This window comes from Eubalaena glacialis, chromosome 3 (genome assembly GCF_028564815.1).
Source record: "Eubalaena glacialis isolate mEubGla1 chromosome 3, mEubGla1.1.hap2.+ XY, whole genome shotgun sequence".
Lineage (NCBI taxonomy): Eukaryota > Metazoa > Chordata > Mammalia > Artiodactyla > Balaenidae > Eubalaena > Eubalaena glacialis.
The window spans coordinates 82333237-82352293 of record NC_083718.1 but is presented as its reverse complement, the minus strand read 5'-3'; the positions used below and the strand labels follow the sequence as shown (position 1 = coordinate 82352293).

Genomic DNA, 19057 nt, shown 5'->3' with positions numbered 1-19057 from the left:
GAAGCTCTCAGTTCTCTTTTCTGAAAATGACAACAGTTTTGGAAAGAGGAAGAGGAGAGGCCAGGACTGTAGGGTGTGGGAGAGCAGAAGAGGTGGGGGTAATGGAGAAGGGGCACTACTCTTCTGTGCTGCATGGGGGAGAGAATAGAGGGCAGAAGCTCAGATGGTCAGAGGGCTAGCAACCCAAGCCAGAAAGAGGAAACCTCTTCAGAACAGGTTAGCACTCAAGCATCTGAATGAATGAGTGGAGAAGAGTGGGGAGGGTGAAGTGAATTCATGCATTGTGAGGGGGCAGGAATGAGACCTAGGAGCATGGGGTCAGAGGCTGGCCAGGTACCACAGCTAACTTCCAGGTCCTCTGGGCTTAAAGGGCCATAAAGAAGAGGGAGCCAACCTGAGACCTACCTGGCGTCAGTAGTTTTTAAATCCTCTCTCCTTGGGAGCCTTAGCACTGAGGCCAGCTACCCCCAGGAAAACTGGGATCATTCTACCAGAAAAATCCAGAGCTGAGAGCGCAGCCAGCATTCACCTCTTCATCTCCTGACTCACTGCCAGGCCTCAGGGTTGAGAAAGCAGTAACTTGTCTGGCCAGTCAGAGCCCCTGTCCCCTGATGCTGCAGCAAGGCCCTGGACAGATGAGAGGGCGCATGTGCTGCCCCAGGGGCCTATGCCCAGCCTGCACCCCTATGTCCAATGCTGAGTACAAATTCTGAGGCTTCAGGGCCCCTCCACAAAACCACATGGTGTTGAAAAAACACAAAAAGCATACAGATGAGAGGGCCCGTGCCCCAAGAACTCCCTCGATCCCGACCTACATCCCAAACAGTAGCCAACGACACCAACAGTTTGATATGATTTTTTTATTAACATAATATATTTAATAAAAAATAATATCCACTCTGGCTCTCTCCTCCATTGCAAGGGGAAGAGTGGTGAGGAGGGGCTGGCACTGCCCACCCCAGGCATCCGGACAAGCCCTGCCTCCAGGGCTCCCCTCTACCCCCTGCTTTCCAACAGGCTCTGACCTCCAGACAGACGGTTCAAAGTTACAAGTGCTTTAAGCCCTCCCTTGAGCTCCCCCAAGCCCCATCCCTTGTGCAGAATTCAGGGGCCACCTGGACAAACCCCTTGCCTTTTCTCATTCTTGGGATCCTCCGTTCATGTTAGAAAGAGGATCTGGGGGCAGAGAGTAAAGTCCCTACTGGCCAGGGGGAAGGGAGGAAAGGGACAGTGATGGGGGACAGGGCCGAGAAGAGGGATGTCGATGAGGTGCCCTCACTGCAACCGGTCACTGCGGAACGAGTCCTCCACAGCAGGGTCAGGCAGCAGGGCACAGGGGTCGCTCAGCATGTTGAGCCCCTCCAGGCCCAGCGGCTCCATGCGCAGCTCCTCCTCCAGCCCCAGCCCCAGCTCCAGCCCAGCTGCTGACACCTCAAAACCAGGCACTCCAGCCAAGGCCGCTGAAATCTCCTTAGAGAAACCGGGGGAAGGGTCTCCTGTGTGGGCAGAAGAGACGAGTGAGGACCCTATGCCTTGCGAACTCTTCCAAGACCCCCTCAGTCTCCTGCTGCGCCACCAAATGTACCACGCCCTCCTTCCATCCCCCATCACCACCCACACCTCTTACCTGTGAGGATGATGTTAGGCCCTGAGCCATGGCGGGAACAGTGGGTTAAGTTCTGGTGGTTGAGGGCATGGGGGTCCTGGGGACCACTCACTGGCCCCTCACCCCCTAAAAATCCAGGCCCTTCGGAAAAGCCAGGAGGATCCAGCGCCAGGCTGGTTGATGGGTTCTCCATGCTGAACTGCTCCAGCTATGGGCACACAGACAGGCCTTGAGAAAGTGGGCTTCAGAACAGGGTGGTCCTGCCTGCCTTTGCCTAGCTCTGCTAACACATCCTCTTTGCCCAGTAATCTTCATACACCTCCCCCTACCCCACCCCGCTTCCCACCTCCACCATGGGAACAAAAGCAGAGACAGCGGGAGACGGCCACAAGCACAGCGAGAGAAGTGAGCACGGGGCCCAAAGTAGGTGTGGGCACCGTACCTAGTGGGACAGAGCATGCGCGTGCCAGGAAGACAACGGGTCAAAGCAGTAGTCATCAAAGAGCAAGCTGCGCGGAGGTAGCTGGGGGAGAGGGGCAGGAGTCGGGGTCAAATGCAGGAAGAGAGGAGCCCCAAGCTGGGGGTACTGTGTTACCTGGGGGCAGGTAAGAAGGCTCTCCCCCACCTAGACCTCCCAGTTCAAAATGCCCCCCTCGATACCACTCAGGCTCTTTTGGCCCACTCCCAGCCCCTCCCCTGCTTCTGAGCTAGGGGCCCGGGTACTCACGTTCCCCAGGCTGAAGTCACTCATCGGCCGGTGGTAAGACTGTTGCCCATGCCCACTGGGGCTGGGTGGGTACAGTGTCCCATAGTGCAGCTGCCTGCCTGAGGGCTGCCCACCGGAAGGCTGCACTGAGCAGGCCTGAGAGGGCAGCCCCGGCTGCTGCAGAGGCTTTGGGGTGGGTGGCTGGGTGGGCAGAACCAAACTTGGGGGGCTGTACGGGTATGGAGGCAGCCGCTGGTCACTGGGCAGCTTACTGGTGTCCAGGGCGACGCCCTGAAGAAAAGCGAGGAGAAAGGGGGAAGCTTACCCCTCAATGTGCCCCCTGAGAGGAGCTCTTTGTCAGGGCTTCCCACCCTTTTAAGCTGCGACCATTGTCAACACAAACCCAAAATCGTTCCATTGGGCATCGCTGGGGTACAACTACTCTCAAAAATGCATCTCAGGATGAAAGTGACTGAGAGCGGTTAACACAAGGATAATTTTGAATCCACTCCAGGAGTCAACTATTCCTAAACCTTGGTACTTTAACTACCGCTAGTAATCAACTACTTGTGACACACCTCACAAGTGACTGATCACACAACAGTGACCTTGAGAATGGCTGTTCTAAAGCCTTGAAGAGGCCAGAGGGACTGTGAAAGGAAGGAGGGAAAAAGGAGGGAAGGAGGGAAGTTAGGCTTACTCCAAGTTCCCAGAGAGCAGAGCCCTTGCTGGCCTGACCTCAGTCTTTCCTACAGAAAAGGGGACCTGCATAAAGATGGAACATAGAACACACATTCCAGGGAGGAACAACAGAGAAAGAAAGGGAAAGTAGGGCAGAGGAGAGAGGAAGAAGAGCATTAGGGTGAAAGAAGGGGAGCAGACAGAACAGAAAAGGGGAGAAGTATGGGGAGGGAGGGAAGAGCTAAGAATGTTAACATTGAGGAAAAAACCCTAAACAAAAATTTTTAGTAATGGTCCCAACTCTTCCCTAACATGCTGTGTAAACTTGGAAAAGTCACTTTCCGTCTGGGCCCCAGCCTCCTCATCTGTAAGATGAAGGGACTGGGCTCCATCCTCTGACAGTCTCTGACTCTATGAAATCTATGAAAGAAGGAGAGGAGATGGGAGAGGGGATGGGACAGGATGGAGGCAGGAGAAAAAAGACAGACAAGGAAAGAAGGATAGGAACAAAAAAGAGAGAAAAGGGAAAGGACAAGCTATCATTTGTCGAGCGTGCACCTGGGCTAGGCATGGTGCTGCGTACTTTCCGTATGTGATTTCCTTTGATCCTTACATTGCTGTCCTGGTTTTATAGATGAGGATGCTGAGGCTCAAAGAAGTTAAATAACTGTCCAAGGAGACTGCTAGTAAGAGGTGGGGCCAGGATTTGAAATCAGAAAACTTAACCCCAGGGTTTGCATTCTTAAGCCAAGAGGAAACAAGGTGGATAAGAGTGGGGCAGGCAGAGGACAGAGGAATGGAAGGGGATGGATAACACCAGGAATACAGGAGTTAAGAAGAAGAGGTATTTGAGGAAAGCAGGGTGGGAGGGAGAGAACTTGGCAGGAGAAGGAAGGGAAGGGAGACAGACATGTAGGGAAGGGAGCCACGCATACCTGAGTGATGGAAGACAAGGTGGGTGACATTGTTGGCGAAAACTGTTTGGGCAGTTGCTGTTGGGACCTTCTGGCGTCGACTGGGCCCACGGGCAAACTCAGGGGACTGAGGGGCACACGGCGGTGGCGGGGGGAGGCCCCAGGGGTAGAAGCTGGGTAAGGGGGGGCACCCAGCACCGGAGATGAAGCAGAAGAGGAGGAAGAGGAGGAGGAGAGGGCCGGGGCGCTGAGTGAGGGGTGACCCAGGGAGGTGGTGGGCAGTGCATGGCGGGCCAAGGAGGAGGCAGGCAGTGAGGGGTGACTGTGGGAGCCCTGGAGCTGGGGCTGAGGATTGCTCAGGGAAGCCTGGAGGTTGGGATTGCTTAGGGAAGACTGCAAGGATGGGTGGCTGAGAGGTGAATGAAGTCCTGTAGGCACAGACAAAAAACCAGAGATGCCAACATTACTGATGGGAACTGGGCCCCTTTCTGCCCAGAACGGGTAGCAGTGGCCAGACTATGGAAGTGGCAACACAATGTCCTCCCTACTCTGTCCCTGACAGTCAGGATGGCATTGCCCGCTTGGGGGTTGCTCTCCATCTTCTTTCTAGGAAAAGCCACACCTACCAGTTCTCACTGGCAGAAAACTGCTGTGACGGAATCCTGGGGTACACAGGTGAAGGGCTGGTGTGGGCAGTCACAGGAGAATCCCAAGGTGCTCCAGCCTCCCACCCCTTCGTCCCTCCAGCTAGGCAGCACCCCAGGGACACACAGCCAAGACAGCCACTCACCTGGTGCATCATAGCCTGGGCCCAGGCCCAGGCCCCCGCTGATGCCCAGGTGGGTCATGGTGTGGGTCAAATTGGAGGTACTGTTGCCCCCACTCAGGCTGGGGTAGACTGTCTCCTCTGGGTCCAGGGGGGTGGGCAGCGGTGGGGGAAAGTGCAGGTTGGTGAGGTCAGGTAGGGAGCCTCCCGTGTTCATGGCAGGTGGGAGGACAGGCACAGTGGCAGGCTGGTCAGGAGATGGAAAGATGCTGGGGAAGGAGAGGAAAAGATATAAATGGGGGTAGGGGGCAGTAGTCAGGGAAGAGCAGAGATCAGCCTTCCACATTTCCCTTTGCTTCCCTCCTCCACCCGCTCAGCCGACCTCAGAGAGATACGTACTTAATTCCAGGGACTTCACAGGACCGAGGTCGGGAGGAGGATGAGGACAGCTGAGGAGAGAAGGAAGAAGGTGGCAAATGAGGACAGAGCTCAGTGGAGGACCCTGAATACCCACCCCATGGAAAGAAGAGGGACAGTGGGCCACGCCTACCTTCTTAGCATCCCATGGTTTCAGCAAATGCTTGTCATCTGGCAAGTTCTCCTCAATAGCAGGGACTTGAAAGAGAAAGACTGGTGATGAGAGGGTTGAAGAAGGAGGCAGGACAGGAAGCAGACGCAGGTGGAAGGGCTCCCACTCCCTGGCCCTGAACAAAGCTCCCAACACCAGCCCAGAGATTCTCTGGCATTCAGTACCCACACGTACCAAATGTGGTGAGGAACACATACCTTTGGAGTCCATTTCGCCATCCAGAAAACCTGCAAAGGATACGGTGGAGCTGGCTGCAGTGCCCACTTGCCTACCTGCTTCAAACAAAAGCTCCACGGCTACTCCCTCCCCTGGGACATGGCCACTTACCTCCACGGCGGCTGGGCAGGACGCTGGGGGGTGCAGGGCCTGGATAAGTGTCCTGAGGGCTGGGGTTCATCACACTTGTGTGAAGGGCAGAGTCAGAGCTTGTCCTGTGAGGGGAAAAGAGATGAGCTGGCACCTGTGACAGTCTTCCTGGTCCTCATGCCCTGCTCAGTAGGGGAAAACACTAGCTGGGCTGGGACAGGGTGGGGTGAGGGAGCAGGGCCCCAGAAACTACAGATAAGAAGAGATGTGGCCTAAAGAAGGCAAGGGCCATCACCTGTTAAGTGCAGATGGTAGTCGAAACAACTGCCCCTTCTCTGCAGGGAAATTGCCCCAGGGCATTGTCCTGGGATGGAAAAACAAAGTGATGAGGAGGAAGGCTAGCAATGGACCAGAGGGCAGGCATGGGGGTTGGAAAGTGTGGGGCAGCCAAGAGGGCTGGGCACCCAGGATCATCATGCCTCTTTCTTTCTGGTTCTGCTGATATCTGTGATCCATGAACCCTCTCCGCAAACAACCTAGGAGATCTGGAAATAACTCCTCTCTGCCAGGACAAGCTGAATAGGAATCTTGGAGCCCAGCAACTGTGCTGGGTATGAGTCTTAGGGATGAGATGGACAGGGGAAGAGTTCAGAAACCTGAATGCCAGAACACTGCACCCGGCACCCACTCTTGACAGGAGGCAGCCATTTTCACCTGCCACCCTACCATTCTCCCCTCCCCCCCCACACACCCCAGCTGCCATTAGTCCTGCTCTGGCTGGACTGGGAGGCTTGGCCACACGTGTCAACATGGCCCAGACTGGACTCTGACCCACCTACTCCACCTGCCCCCACCCCTCCCAGCCCTGCCGTTACGGGAGGAGGTACTGCTGAAAGCCTGGCCCAGCGGGCCCAGACCCAACCCCAGCTCCCGCCAAAGACAAGTCAGAGAGTGGGCAGGAGATCCTGCCCGCCCTGGACACTGACCTCCGCCAGCTGGACTCCGGGGGAGGAGATAAGTAGGCAGGACTATAGGGAGAGCTGTCAACGTGAAGAGCACCAGTTAAGGGAAAAAGTGAGGAGGGGGTGGATGCGAGAGAGACCAGATGAGAGAAAAATAACGGAAGGCAGCAGGTGAGTTGTTTCAAGAAACAAACACCTTTCTCCTCCTCTACAAGGGGCAACAATAGGGGCAAAGAATGGAAGAGAAAAAGGGAATCAGGCCTAGAGAAGCTGGAAAATAGAGGCGAATATCTAGGCAGGGCTTGGGGCAGACAGGTCTGTGGAGGTCTCTGAGACTGAAAGCTAAGAACAGAAATGTGAGCAGGAGGGAAGCAAAATCCCTGTAGCATGAGACATATCAGGGAGCCCTGCCTCTAGCAGCCAAGAGCAAGCTGAAGTGAGGACGGTCAGTGCCAGCCAGAGATGGAGGGGACAGTCTCAGGAGGGGCAGCTCCCTGTCACAGGAGCCAGTGCTGAAACACGCGCCAAATGTCACTTTTCAGGGAACCTGGGTAAAGGAGAGCTCCCGCAGGATGGCACTGGACAACACTTCAGGTCCCTTTTCCTACCATGAGCTCCTGAGGAACCCCACCCCACTGCCCTCCAGACTCCACAGCCCCTCAGTGAAGGATATGTGGCGGGGGTAGCGGCGAAGTGGGGACACCATTCTTCGGGGATCTCGCTGCACCCGTTCCACCAGCCCGTGGTGCCGAGTGCTCCGGGATGAATCCAAAGGGGAGTGGAGGGGGCTCTGCCAAAAGAGACAGGCAAGTCAACAGAGGGAGCTGCATGAGAGCCTGCGCTCCCCCAACTAGTGTCCACTCACCTGGAACTCAGCCAGGCCACAGCCAATCTGATTCACGTTGGGCAGAGAGCCACCATAATGGGAGCTCCTTGTGTATGCCAGTCGCAGTTTTTGGGCCTGTAACTGAGACATGCAGGACAAATGGGAATGTCAGGGAGGGTCCTGAGCACTGTTCCTGTGGCCACCCTTGCCATCCCTGTCTCCAGGACATGCTACTATTGCTGCTGCTTTTAAGAGATCTGCCAGAAGAAAAGCCAGTACTGGGGAGAAGGTCCACTGAGACCTGGTGCAAACAATCTGCCCTAGCTCTTCCTCAGGCTGCCCCCATCAATGCTATCACTAATGCCTGGCATCACCCTGCCAGGTGGAGCCTGATACTCTGCTCAGGGCCTGTCCTAGTCGGCATCAGTCTAAACAGAGTCCCTGAGGGGTTGCCAGGAGCCCCTAGGCTAGTCACATGGGTTAACTCCTGGGGAAGGGTGCCTATTAGGCACCTCTGCTTTCCCTTCCAGATGCGTCCAGGACTAATTGGAAGACAAGGGAAGGGCCACAGGTGGATGCCATAGAGCCATAACTGCCAGCCTCTTTCCTCCCCACTCTGGAGGGCAGGCACAAGCTTCTGGGCTCTGCCATTTGCCCAGCCTCAGGAAGGCTACACAAAGCCAGTACCTCCCAAACTAGAACAACTAAGGAATGATGGCTCTTCTAACTGGAAAAACAGTGGCAAAACAAAGAAGCATTCTTCTACCTAGTCCTAAAGCCCCTGAATTGGTAGGGGAGCCTGGAGAATGGGGTTGAGAAAAGCAGTAGCCCACTCCAGCCTGGGCCAGAGCCGTCTCCTTGGCCTCATCCTCACTTTGGGGAGATACGTCTGGCACTGGAGTAAGACACCACAACCCTCAGCCTGGCATGGTTTTAGTCTGCCTAAAGGTCTCATGTCCCTCTGTGAGAGGTGAGCACCTACTTCTAAGACTCAGCTACTGCCACCCCAGCCAAATAAGGAGACCCAGGGCAGCTGATGAGTGGTTAAGATTCTAGGAGCTTCCAGGGGTCACACTGTTGTGCATAGGCCAACAACAGAATTGACTTTCTGTTCCAAGAGGTCAGTCCAGTGAGTTTAGAGGGCACTATGCTGACCTTTGGGCCACTTCAAGACTGCTACTAATATACATGATAACCCCAGCTTCCAGGAGTATAGGTCCCAAAAGCCACATCTGCCTCAAATGAGACCTCCCAGCTGGCCAGATAACAGGCTGAGCTCCAGGTCTCTGATCCCTAGCTTTAGACTCTTGGGTCCCCAGGCCCTGGACATGTATGCCCACTAGATTTTTTTATGTGCAGAAGAAAAGTTAACCAACAGGGGCAAGGTGAGTGTAGGGGACCTTTTGACAGACCAAGGCACCACAAAGAAAGAAGGCCCAGTTTTGAGCTTTTGTTTGTACCTATAAGCCCTAAGATCCCACCACTCCTCCGCTGTCAGATGGAGGTCAGCCTCTGGCCCACCTTCCTGGCTCTGCCCCCACTTTGATCAAAAGCTCCTAAAGGGGGGACAGTCCACAGTTAGATCATGATCCTCACGGCGGTTAGAGGGGGTTATGCACACACACACACACACAATTTGCTTCTCCACCTAACTTTCTCTGTTTTGACTCCCAAAAACTAGGACACATGGTCTCTAGAGACTCAAAAGAGTAAAAAACACAAAAAAGACTAACAGAGTCAAGGGAGACACACACAAAAATACAACCGGAGTTACAGTCATAGGCAGGTTCAATCAAAGGCAGTCAGACGAGCAGAAAGAACTTTGAAATGTGGTATTTATGTTTGGCCATCCATCACCCCTTAAATTCCTTCTAGCTCCCTGCCATAAGGGATCACTGCAATATCCTCACCTGCTGTTTTGAGAATAATGTGTCCCTAAATTAGGACTGCATACCAGCTAGGCAAACTCCCACCCCTCTCTCTCTCTGACATCCAGCCCTGGGAAGCAAGAAACCAAGATCAGGGGGCTTCAGAAGCAACGCCGCCAGGATTCCTTCTTTCTGGAACTTCCCAGGAATGAATATTCCCTACACACAGAAGACCCTCCAAGGCACCCCATAACTGACCCACAAAACAGTCGTCTCTCTAGAAAGTTCAGCTAACCATCAGGTTCCACATAACCTACAGCCAACCGGTTACCCCCTTTCGAGATCCAAAGCCCTATCTCTCCTCCAAGGCGGCCAGGGTAAAATATCACCAGTCTGTGAGCAATGGACCTCACCTTCATTCACGTCAGGAAACCACAAGAAGTATTTGAAAAAGGAAGCAAAGGGACGGGACGCAGGAGGGGACTTCCTGCCCCACTATACCCAGCGCTGCCGTTCAAACCACTCAAGGGGCCCTTTCCCGGAGATACTAACTGCCGAGAGCAGCACAACAGGGCAGAGGGACCAGAAGAGAGGAGATCACCAACTGAGAGCAGCCAGACTAGGGCAAGCAGGCCATCCCCCAACCCCATAACCCAACACAGAAGATGCTTCAGCAGAGTCCCTGAGAGAACTCAGAGATGCACAAGGACCACCCACCTCCTACCTCTGCCGGGCTTCGGGGACCATCTCCTCTCTCTGTCCACTCCTGCCTCACTTTCTCAGTTCCCATTCGTTCCCAAACCCTCCAGCCTCTCTGGAGTTTCGACCTCCTCCCGCAAAACCCGTCTTCCTGCCCCCCGGCCCTCCACCCGTGCCTCCCAGACGGCGGCGCCCGCTACCCCTGCCGCGTTCCGCCTCTTTCGCTGCGGCTCCCGCCCCCGCCCCGCCTCTCGGCTCCCCACTCGAGAAGTGCTCTGCTCCGCTCCCGCTTGCCGGCGCGGCCCCTCACCCGGGTGGAGCCGATGTCCATCATCACCTCCTCGAAGGCCGCCGTCTCCTCGGCCTGACGCTGCTTCTGCAGCGCGATCTTCTCACTAAACTTGCGCGGATTGGAAGCTGAGGCCGTGGCCGAGCCGGGCCCGTTCGCCCCCGACGTCGCCATCTTCCTCCCCCGTCCCTCCCCGCCACCCTCCCAATACAAGCCACGGCCTCCGCCGCGGGCCCCGGCCCGGCTCTTCCAGCCGTAGCCGCCGCCGCCACCGCCGCCGCCGCCTCAGCGAGCACCGCGAACCCGGCCCCAGCCTAGCCCTGACCTGCTGCGCGCGGGGCCCGCCGGGAATTATAGTTTGTTTACGTGACTCCTTCGCAGCCCCAGTCACGCAATACGGGAGAGGAAACGGACACCATTTCCCAGCTGCCCTGTTGACTCCGGGAACTGGGGACTTTGCTCCTCCCCCGCGGCTCCTCCCTGCGCGGGGCAAACTGGGAAAAGTAGTTCTGCATTGGTCCCGAGCCTACAAACGCGAAGGGGCGAGGGATTAAAGGGAGGAAAGGAAAAGGGAGGAAAGGGAAGGGGTGGAGACAGGGAAGGAAGAAGCAAGAGACAAGAGGAAAAATTTGGTCATCTCCAGGGAAGGGAACTAGAGGGACCTGAATGAAAACAGTGAGATCAGGGATATTCAAACAGCCCTAAACATCTGGGACTCAGGCCCTCTCAGACTTGCCATGTGCCCACCCCTTTCCCAAGACAAATGAATCAGATACCGTACAGATGTGTAGAAACTTGTTTTATTTGGGTAACATGTCCCAAAACAGGTCAGTTAGTAAAATAGATTCTAGAGAATATGGCCCTATGCACAGCCCTCCCGCCCCAAAAAATAACCCTGGGGTCGAGCCTTCCCCTTCCCCCTTGGGATCCTCTGGTATAAAAAAAGTTTTGGCATCTCAGTGTTTATCATCTAGGCACGGGGCACCATGTCCATTTTCAGTATTCCTAGGGTGCAGCAGTAGTGGGGGACGGTAGCTCTGCCAACCTGCCCCCCACCCCACCTCAGCAAACATTTCTGTCCCACACCACAATCTGGGACCAAAACAAAGAGCAAGCAGACCCCTTCCACTGAGGTGCTGGGCAGGGCTCAGTGCCATCACTTGTGCTTTGAGAAAGAGGGAGGGGATTTATTTGGCACTTTAAAAATACAAGAGTGACCAGGACTGGAGAAGCCAGAGAAGGTACCAAAACTGGCAGGAAGATGCCATTTGGCACTAGTCCCCTGGGAGAAGGGAAGAGGACGATAGATATGAAAGTAGGAGCTAAGAAAAGTTGGAGGGGTCCACTCCAAGTGACAGAGGGCTGAAATGGGCTAGAACCAACAGGACTGCTGACTCTGGGCCTATGCCCTCTCTATACCTCTATCCCACAGCAGCTGGGTACCCACCTCCAGCCTCCCAACTATCAGCTTGTCCCTATGTGTAGTGTCTGATCCCTGATACCAGCACTCAGTGTCTTCCCCAATACTAATGTCCCTTGATCATGTCTCTAGTGACTTGACCATCTTTTGTCCCTTGGGCCTGGGGGCCAGGCTCTTGTCTGACCACTTCCCTCTCATTGGCCAAATAGTCCCAAAGGCTCCATCCTTACCTCCCAGAGAACTCTTTGGTCCTCAGTACCTCCCTTCCCCACTCCTTCCTATTCCCCACACACTGGGAGAGGGGGAGGAAGGTAAAGGGCACGTGATACCCAACCTCCCGTGCGTATCTTGGAGCCCCCTAGACTTGGATAAAGAGCAGGCCAGTGAGCAGGGCAAAGCCTGCTAGGAGCAGAATGACCTTGAGGATTCTCTGCTCAGAAGTGGCCAGCTCCTGGGGCAGGATTTCCAGGAAGGTGATATAAAGAAAGGTGCCAGCCGCCATGCCCTCCAGCACAGACTGGGCCAGCTGGTGCAGTGGCCCTGCTGACTCTGCCAGAGCTGCACCCAGTCCAATGCCCAGGGGTGTCATGCATGAGAAGAGGATCCCACAGCCAGCCACCACCTGTGCTCGCAGGTGGCTCTGCAGCAGCCGCAGGGATAAGCTGACTGCCAGGATACCCTTGTGGAGCAGCAAAGCCAGGCACAACTCCATGGCCCGAGCCCGGTCTCGCTGCAGCCCCACTGCCAGCCCCTCAAACACTGAATGCAGGGCCAGGGAGAAGACCAGTACACAGGCACGCAGGGCTGAGGGGGCTGCCGGGGCTCCACCTGCCTGTGGGACCTCTGGTCTGTCATGCCAGTGCTGCAGCCCACCATTCGCTGTTCCCAGCAAAGCCCTCATCTCCTCTCGAGGTGGTGGCCCCGACTGTTCCTTGTAAGCCAGCGTGATCTGCTCCATCACCAGGACCAGGAAGAAGCCCATGGCCAGGATGAACTCTTGTAGGGGGAACTGGAGCTGTGGGCAAAGGGGACAACGTGGACTTCAGGAGACAGGCCAAGAATGGGAAGGAAGAGTCAGATGCAGAGTTTAGTGGAGTCCCAGTTACACAGACCTGGGGTCCCACACACAGAGCCACTCTCAGTTACACAAAAATATAGTCACTTGGTGCCACAGACACAGAATGACACACAACCGTACAGATTATGGTGTCACTCCCAGTGTTACACGTAGATCATGGTTTCTCAACTTTAGTACTATTAACATTTTGGATTGGATAATTCTTTGATGTAGAGGGCTGTCCTGTGCACTGTAGGATGTTTAGCAGCATCCCTAGCCTATACCCAATAGATGCCAGTAGCAAGCCCTCCCTCCCTGAGTTGGGACAACCAAAAATGTCTCCACACATTACCAAATGTTTCCTGGGGAGGTGGGGGGTGAGGGTGGAAGGATGACAGGGGTGGGCAAAACCACCCCCAGCTGAAAGTCACTGAGGTAGATGGACACAAAGTGTCACATGTAGGCCACACATTGGCCCACTTTCCCAAATGTTCACACACAGAGCCACATACTGTCACAGGGACAATCAGGCTTACACACAGTCACACAGAGACACAAGTCACTCAGTCACAGACAGTTACATTCCGTGTTACTTCCTCAGTTCCTCCAACTGTCTCAGTTTTTCCAATAAGACTGTCCTATGTCTTGGACTTGATCTTCCCCACACCCTACTTCCTTGGGTTATATAGCCTTTTGGTCAACAACACCGGGTCCCTGGGAATTGCCTCCTACCTGTCCCAGGCCTGTAGGGACCTCTATCTCCAGCCCTTCAGGAAAGGGTGAAGGGTAAAGATGATTCTTGGAGGGCTATTAACTTCCTGGAGGCTGAAACTAGAGAAACCTACAGATAGGTCACACATCTGGTAATAGGGTTCCTCACACTGTCACAAAGGGTATGTAGGGGTCACATAGGGACTGAGGGGGTGAGAACCTACAGAAAGAGTTATGCTCTATGACTAAAAATCACAGCTCATGGGGTCACATGCCAAGAGCCTTCCATACAGTCGTGGAGTGACACACGGACAGAGCCATACAAACACCTCTCCTAGAAGCATGTGATTGAACACCCACATACACAGGGTCACATGCAGATGACCGGGGCTCACCGTCACATGCAGGGCCGCCAGGGCCTCATCTATGGCAGCCAGGTAGTCAGGCAGCAGGTCCAGGAGACATGTGGCCAGAAAGACACCACCCGCAAAGCAGCTTACCAGGCTCAGGGCTTTTTGGCGGGAGGCTGGGCAGGAGTGGAGCATAGAAGGGAATGAGCAAATGAGCCCCACTACCCAACCTAAGCAACAGTCGCTCTTGCCGTCCCCTCTTAGGTCACCTTCCTTAACCCCAGAGCCTTCCCTCCCCCAAGCATCCATGGCAGCAGGGAAAAGGAGAGGCTTACCTGAGGCTTCAGGGTTAGCGCCGGGCCGGCGCAGCACACAGATGGGCACTAGGCTGCAGATGAGAGTGAGCACCAGCAACAGCACCAGGGCCCCCAACTTCACCTCCAGTCCCACGGGCACTGGGGGCTCCGAGGCTGCTGCCTCGGGGCGCCACACCAGGAGCTCTGGCTCTCCCCAGGGCCCCATGGTGGCTGTGGTAGCTCCAATGACTCTCAGACCTAGGAAGACAGGGTGAGTGGGGTAGTGGGGCCAAGGAAAAGGGGAAGGCTGGTCAGCAGAATGCAGCTCCCTCACCCCAGCCACTCTGTGACCTTCCCTATCCCAGTGTGACTCATCCACTCCTGTATTGGGAATATCCCTCTTACCCCTCAGACTTTATCCCTTTCAAGTGACTTCTTCAAGTGACTTATTCAGGGACCTAGCAAGGGGGAAACTGAGGCATGAGGACTGTGTGGATATCTCATTACCCTTTCACGCGGAGCTCCCAGAAAACTAGAGAGCTGGGGTCCTCTAAGCAAAGGAGAGGTCAAGCCTCCTTTCCAGGAAGGAATGGATGAAGCGAAGAGGGTTCAGGGAGAGATGTCATGGGTAGCTTCCTGGACCACCTGAACAGGGAGAGCTGGGGTGCTCTCCCGCTCCCATTTCCCCAGCGCCATCCCCCCGAGAGCAGAGAGCGACCGTTTCAGACCACAGGCTGGTATGTCGGGGCAAACGACCAAAGAGGGGCCCTAGGCGTCTGGGGTCCCGGGACGGGCTGACCCAACAACTGAGGGCGGTGTCTGGAAGTCCGGGCTCCGGGAGGCGGGGTCTGAGGCCGCCAGCGTGCCGGGAAGCTGAAGAAGAATGTGAGAGCCCGGACTCCGGCTCGTAGGCCCCGAGAAGCCTGGGCGGCCGACCCGGATCCCGCTCTCTGGGATCCCGCACTCACCTCTCGAGGGTCTCACTACAAGGCATCCGCTCTGTTCCGGCCTCCAGTCGGGAATTCCCGCCCCCTCCCCATCGTTTACCCCTCCCCCCGCAGCCGCGGCGTACCGACCCCCCCCAGTGGCCAATGACAGCGCCCAGAGGGCGGGGCCAGACTGGGAGTGACGTGAGCTAGGAGCAATCAGAGACCAGCAGCCAGAGCCCGGCTGAGGCGAAGACAAGCGGGGCGGGGCAAGGGAAGGGAATTAGGAGAGCACCCACGGGCTGAGGGGCTGAGGGGCTGAGGGCCTGGGGCGCTGTGGTGGACGTCTGACCGGCGAACGTGGCCGGTCAACGAAGCCTTCGATCCTTTGAAGATTCTAAAAGAGGAAGCTAGAAACCCCGCGGTCAAGGCTGGTGCTCCATACCCAACCCCCGCATTCCCAAGTCTTCCGCCTCCCACATCTCTGAGGATATCTGCCTGGTCTTGGGCCGAAGTCTTCTTATCTCTCTTAGAAGATTCTAAGATCCCCTTCTGTGCACCTGGGCACCAAAGGGAAAGCATTCCCTTCTTAGGACTGACTTCCTTGCTTGACTCCCTCGCCAGCACCCACAAGGAAGAAAAAAGACAAGGAAGAATTGGAAAAGGGGAATAGCAAAGTGAGGGTATTTCTTGAAAATCAACCCTTCTTGAACTACCAATGGCCGGAGCTGACTTCCCTGCAGCCTTCTGCCTGAAAGTGGGTAAAAAAGTGGTGGGACCCTCCTCAGAGGTTGCTGAAACCCCACTCAGTGAGGAGCTTCTCTCGGCACACTCCAGTTTATCACCCTTACCGTGCCTCGAGGCATCTGGCCAGGGTTCTCTCCAATCGCATCTGGAACTCTCCAACTTCTCTCCCTCCAGCCCTGTTGGCCTCCTTTCTGTTTTCTGTTCCTTGAATGAACCAAGGTATTTTCTACTCTGGACCTTCACTGCTTCCTTAGCCTGGATTCTCTTGGCCCACATCACTGTGCTATCGGAATCCTCTTCTAGTCTCATGGGAGGGTAGGGTACAAAGGAGGAAAATAAAGGGGGGTCAGTCTATTTTTTTTTTTGCAAATGTGAAAAGGCCTCACCTAAAGAAGGGACAAGGTGATGCCTCTGAGAAGGCTCTGGAAATGCAGGCCAGCAACTTCCTTAAGAAAAGGGAATATCAGGACTTCTTGGTGGAGGGGGTCTAGGAGAAAAGAATCATACAGGATTCTAAGATCAGGATGTAAGTGAAATGTGGTGTTGGTGTCCTGTCACTTAATGAAAGTATCGTTGCTGTTCCAAGCTCTTCATTAAAAGATAAAAATTACTGGGACTTCCCTGGTGGTCCAGTGGGTAAGACTCCATGTTCCCAATACAGGGGGCCCAGGTTCGATCCCTGGTTGGGGAACTAAGATCCCACATGCTGCGGGGCAACTAAGCCCGCGTGCCACAACTACTGAGCCCACACGCTCTGGAGCCCACGCGCTGCAACTAGAGAAGCCCATGCGCCACAACAAAAGATCCCGCCTGCCACAACTAAGACCCGACACAGCCAAATTAAAAAAAAAAAAAAAGTCCGTATATCGCAACTAAGAAGCCCACATGCCACAACTATAAGCCCACATGACCCAGCAAAGATCCCATGTGCCGCAACTAAGACACAGCTCAGCCAAAATAAATAAATATTTTAAAATAAAAAAGATAAAAATTACTATTAGGGAAAACAGATTATTCAAGGGAATATTATGCATGCACTGGTTTGTCTGTTGCAAATTATGCTTTCAAGATTATTGTTAATTAGTAAATTAACAAGGAATCATGGACTGGGAGTCAGGACACTTGGGTTCTAGTCCCAGCTCTACCTTAATTTGATGTGTGATCTTAGGCAAGTCATTTTCCCTCTCAGGAGCGTGACAAATCAGGTGGAAGAGGGAAGTTAGACTAGCAGATGATGCCAGAGGTTCCATCCAGTTCTAACAACAGAGGCTGAGTGCAGTCAGCCCTCCCTAGTCACAGATGCGGAACTGCCACCGCGAATACAGAGGACTGCTTGTACTACATCATTTTACTTAAGGGACTTGAACATTTGAGGACTTTGGTGTCCGAGGGGGATCTTGGAACCTATCCCCCACGGATAAGCGGGGACGACTGTATATCTTCCACTTAATCATTTCTACACATGCAGCCTGCAGGAAGCCCTTTGAAAACTTTCTTCCTCTAGGAAAGATCTCAGCAAGGACAGCTCTGCTTTCCTTAGAGCTCTGCATGAATCTAGGAAGCCTGCTTTGTCTCCTCACTACTTGAGCAAGATGCGGGGAGATGAGCAGGAAAGCCAGAGTGGGAAAATTTGAGAAAGCCCCAGCAAGGTAGCTTCGTATAGTGCAAAGAATATGGGCTCAGGCATCCAAATCTTGGTTCAGCTACTTACAAAGTGTGAATGAAAAATGTTGCCTGCCATATGAGTAAACAAAGGATGTTGCAGCCATCAAGCCACTACAGGCGCCTCGTAAGCCCAGAGAGAACTCAGGATGGATAGGAACGGGCTGCCCTGCTGCCAAGCCCTCAGCCACTGCAGCCATCCCCAAAGGTGTGCCCTGAGGGACTTGGGATGGGATAGAACAGGAAACTGGCCCTAGAGAGCTAAGGTGCAAATCAAAGGAATAATTTCAGTGAGCCCAGGCTCTTACATTTTCCCATACATAGAGTGCTAAATTAATTAACTTGAGATATCTGGTTTTCTTTAATTAATAATAATCCTTTGATGTTCCTAATACCTGGTCTTTGTTGCAAAAACTCCTGTATATCCTGGTTCCTCCCTTACCTCTTTGGAGCAGTCCCTCAGAGCTGTCTGAGAGGCTGCCTCCCAGGCTTGAAGTCCTCAGAAAGACTGCCAAATAAAATTCTCAACTTTTAGGTTGTGCAATGTTTTTCAGTCAACAAGAGTAATCTTGAGAAAGTTACTTAACTTCTCTCTGCCAGCTGTGAGTTGTTATGAGAATTATATGAGTAACATGAAAATACCTGACCATATATCAGTTACTCAATAAATATTAGATCCTGTTCTTGTCTTTACCCTCAGCCCATTTAAATTTTCACGGGAAGAATACCAGTTTGAACTCTGGAACCACAACCCAAATTTTTGTGCTTTATTCACTCAGCTATCCTTTATCTGAAGTACTGCTGGGGAGGCAGGCAGATGAAAATCATACCTATATCAGTATTATCCTATATCCATTATTTTATTTAAAGTGAATTCCTGGGTCATCAGTCTCTGGACCAAGGCAAAATGTCCTGAGTTTCGGTATTACTACATTCTAGTCACGTATCTGTCTTCTCATTGGTAAAGTTAGTAAAACATTACCTGCCCTGTCTACCTCAGCGCTGTTGTGTATTAAATGAAGAACAATGTTTATAAAAAACATTTTGTAAACTATACAAATGCAGGACACATATTGCATATTGTCGTTGGTAATCATACGCAAAAAATAAGTCATTCCCAAACCAAATCCGAATGATTTTTTAACCTCTTGCAGTTTTCTAGGCCCTTGTCCCTCCGTTAGTTAACAGAGAGTCCTGTGAGTGTGCGTATATAACTGCTGTTCTTTATCAGTAGCATAATGCATGGATTACGGATTTGGACAACCTGCGATTGCGCACTTTCCGCCCGCTGAGTCAAAGCGCTGTCACATAACTTGGGTCAACAGGTTATTATTTACTCCCTAACACTTCGCAGATCACGTGGCAAGTGAAACCAAACCCTCAGCCCACATTCCGGAAGTTCCTCCGGCGCCCCCACCGCCCACACCCCACCCCTTCCCTACAGTAAGTCTTCTGGCTCTTACCCTCCCTCAGAACCAAATCCCCGCCAGACAAATAAGTGCTCCGGCCGCATTGGCCCCACTCCTTCTCTGACAGCCCATTCCGACCAGTTACGGCGGAGCCTGCCTCGAGGCGGTAATCCCATTGGCTCAATGCACTACCCCTCAAAAACCTCTGGATGTCTTTAGCGTCCAATCAGACTCAAGTGTGGGAAGAGCGCCATGGGGTGGGGGAGG

The 19057-nt window shown here is 53.8% G+C and overlaps 2 protein-coding genes across 4 annotated transcripts; both read right to left on the bottom strand.

Moving 5' to 3' along the window:
- Positions 1-845: 845 nt before the first annotated feature.
- On the bottom strand, positions 846-10628 carry CRTC2 (CREB regulated transcription coactivator 2). 2 transcript variants are annotated; one of them, XM_061183436.1, is made up of 14 exons: positions 10234-10627; positions 7396-7497; positions 7207-7320; positions 6555-6619; positions 5864-5932; positions 5590-5693; positions 5460-5489; positions 5224-5288; positions 5073-5122; positions 4698-4942; positions 3929-4335; positions 2334-2603; positions 1628-1814; positions 846-1496 (listed from the first exon to the last, which is right to left on the bottom strand). In XM_061183436.1, the coding sequence occupies exons 1-14, from the start codon at positions 10384-10386 to the stop codon at positions 1276-1278; spliced, it is 2082 nt and encodes a 693-aa protein (XP_061039419.1). In that variant the 5' UTR covers positions 10387-10627; the 3' UTR covers positions 846-1275. The 2 variants fall into 2 exon arrangements, with proteins under 2 accessions (XP_061039419.1, XP_061039420.1); XM_061183437.1 differs by lacking the exon at positions 5864-5932 and having other exon boundaries at positions 10234-10628.
- A 368-nt stretch (positions 10629-10996) lies between these two features.
- SLC39A1 (solute carrier family 39 member 1) lies at positions 10997-15077 on the bottom strand. Of its 2 annotated transcripts, none has more exons than XM_061185961.1 (4): positions 15015-15077; positions 14086-14304; positions 13796-13926; positions 10997-12647 (listed from the first exon to the last, which is right to left on the bottom strand). In XM_061185961.1, exons 2-4 carry the CDS (start codon positions 14270-14272, stop codon positions 11991-11993), a joined length of 975 nt encoding a protein of 324 aa, XP_061041944.1. In that variant the 5' UTR covers positions 14273-14304; positions 15015-15077; the 3' UTR covers positions 10997-11990. The 2 variants fall into 2 exon arrangements, with proteins under 2 accessions (XP_061041944.1, XP_061041943.1); XM_061185960.1 differs by lacking the exon at positions 15015-15077 and adding an exon at positions 14452-14476.
- Positions 15078-19057: the final 3980 nt, after the last annotated feature.

What these genes read in the sequence shown, in the direction of transcription:
- CRTC2 (XM_061183436.1), bottom strand. Translation starts at nt 10,386, where the DNA reads ATGGCGACGTCGGGGGCGAACGGGCCCGGCTCGGCCACGGCCTCAGCT. An exon ending in CCCAGGCTATGATGCACCAG is followed by an intron (nt 4,336 to 4,697) that starts GTGAGTGGCTGT and finishes CTGTGCCTACAG; the next exon opens with GACTTCATTCACCTCTCAGC. An exon ending in GCCTAACATCATCCTCACAG is followed by an intron (nt 1,497 to 1,627) that starts GTAAGAGGTGTG and finishes CTGCCCACACAG; the next exon opens with GAGACCCTTCCCCCGGTTTC.
- SLC39A1 (XM_061185961.1), bottom strand. Translation starts at nt 14,272, where the DNA reads ATGGGGCCCTGGGGAGAGCCAGAGCTCCTGGTGTGGCGCCCCGAGGCA. An exon ending in CGCTAACCCTGAAGCCTCAG is followed by an intron (nt 13,927 to 14,085) that starts GTAAGCCTCTCC and finishes ACTCCTGCCCAG; the next exon opens with CCTCCCGCCAAAAAGCCCTG. An exon ending in TGGCGGCCCTGCATGTGACG is followed by an intron (nt 12,648 to 13,795) that starts GTGAGCCCCGGT and finishes CTTTGCCCACAG; the next exon opens with CTCCAGTTCCCCCTACAAGA.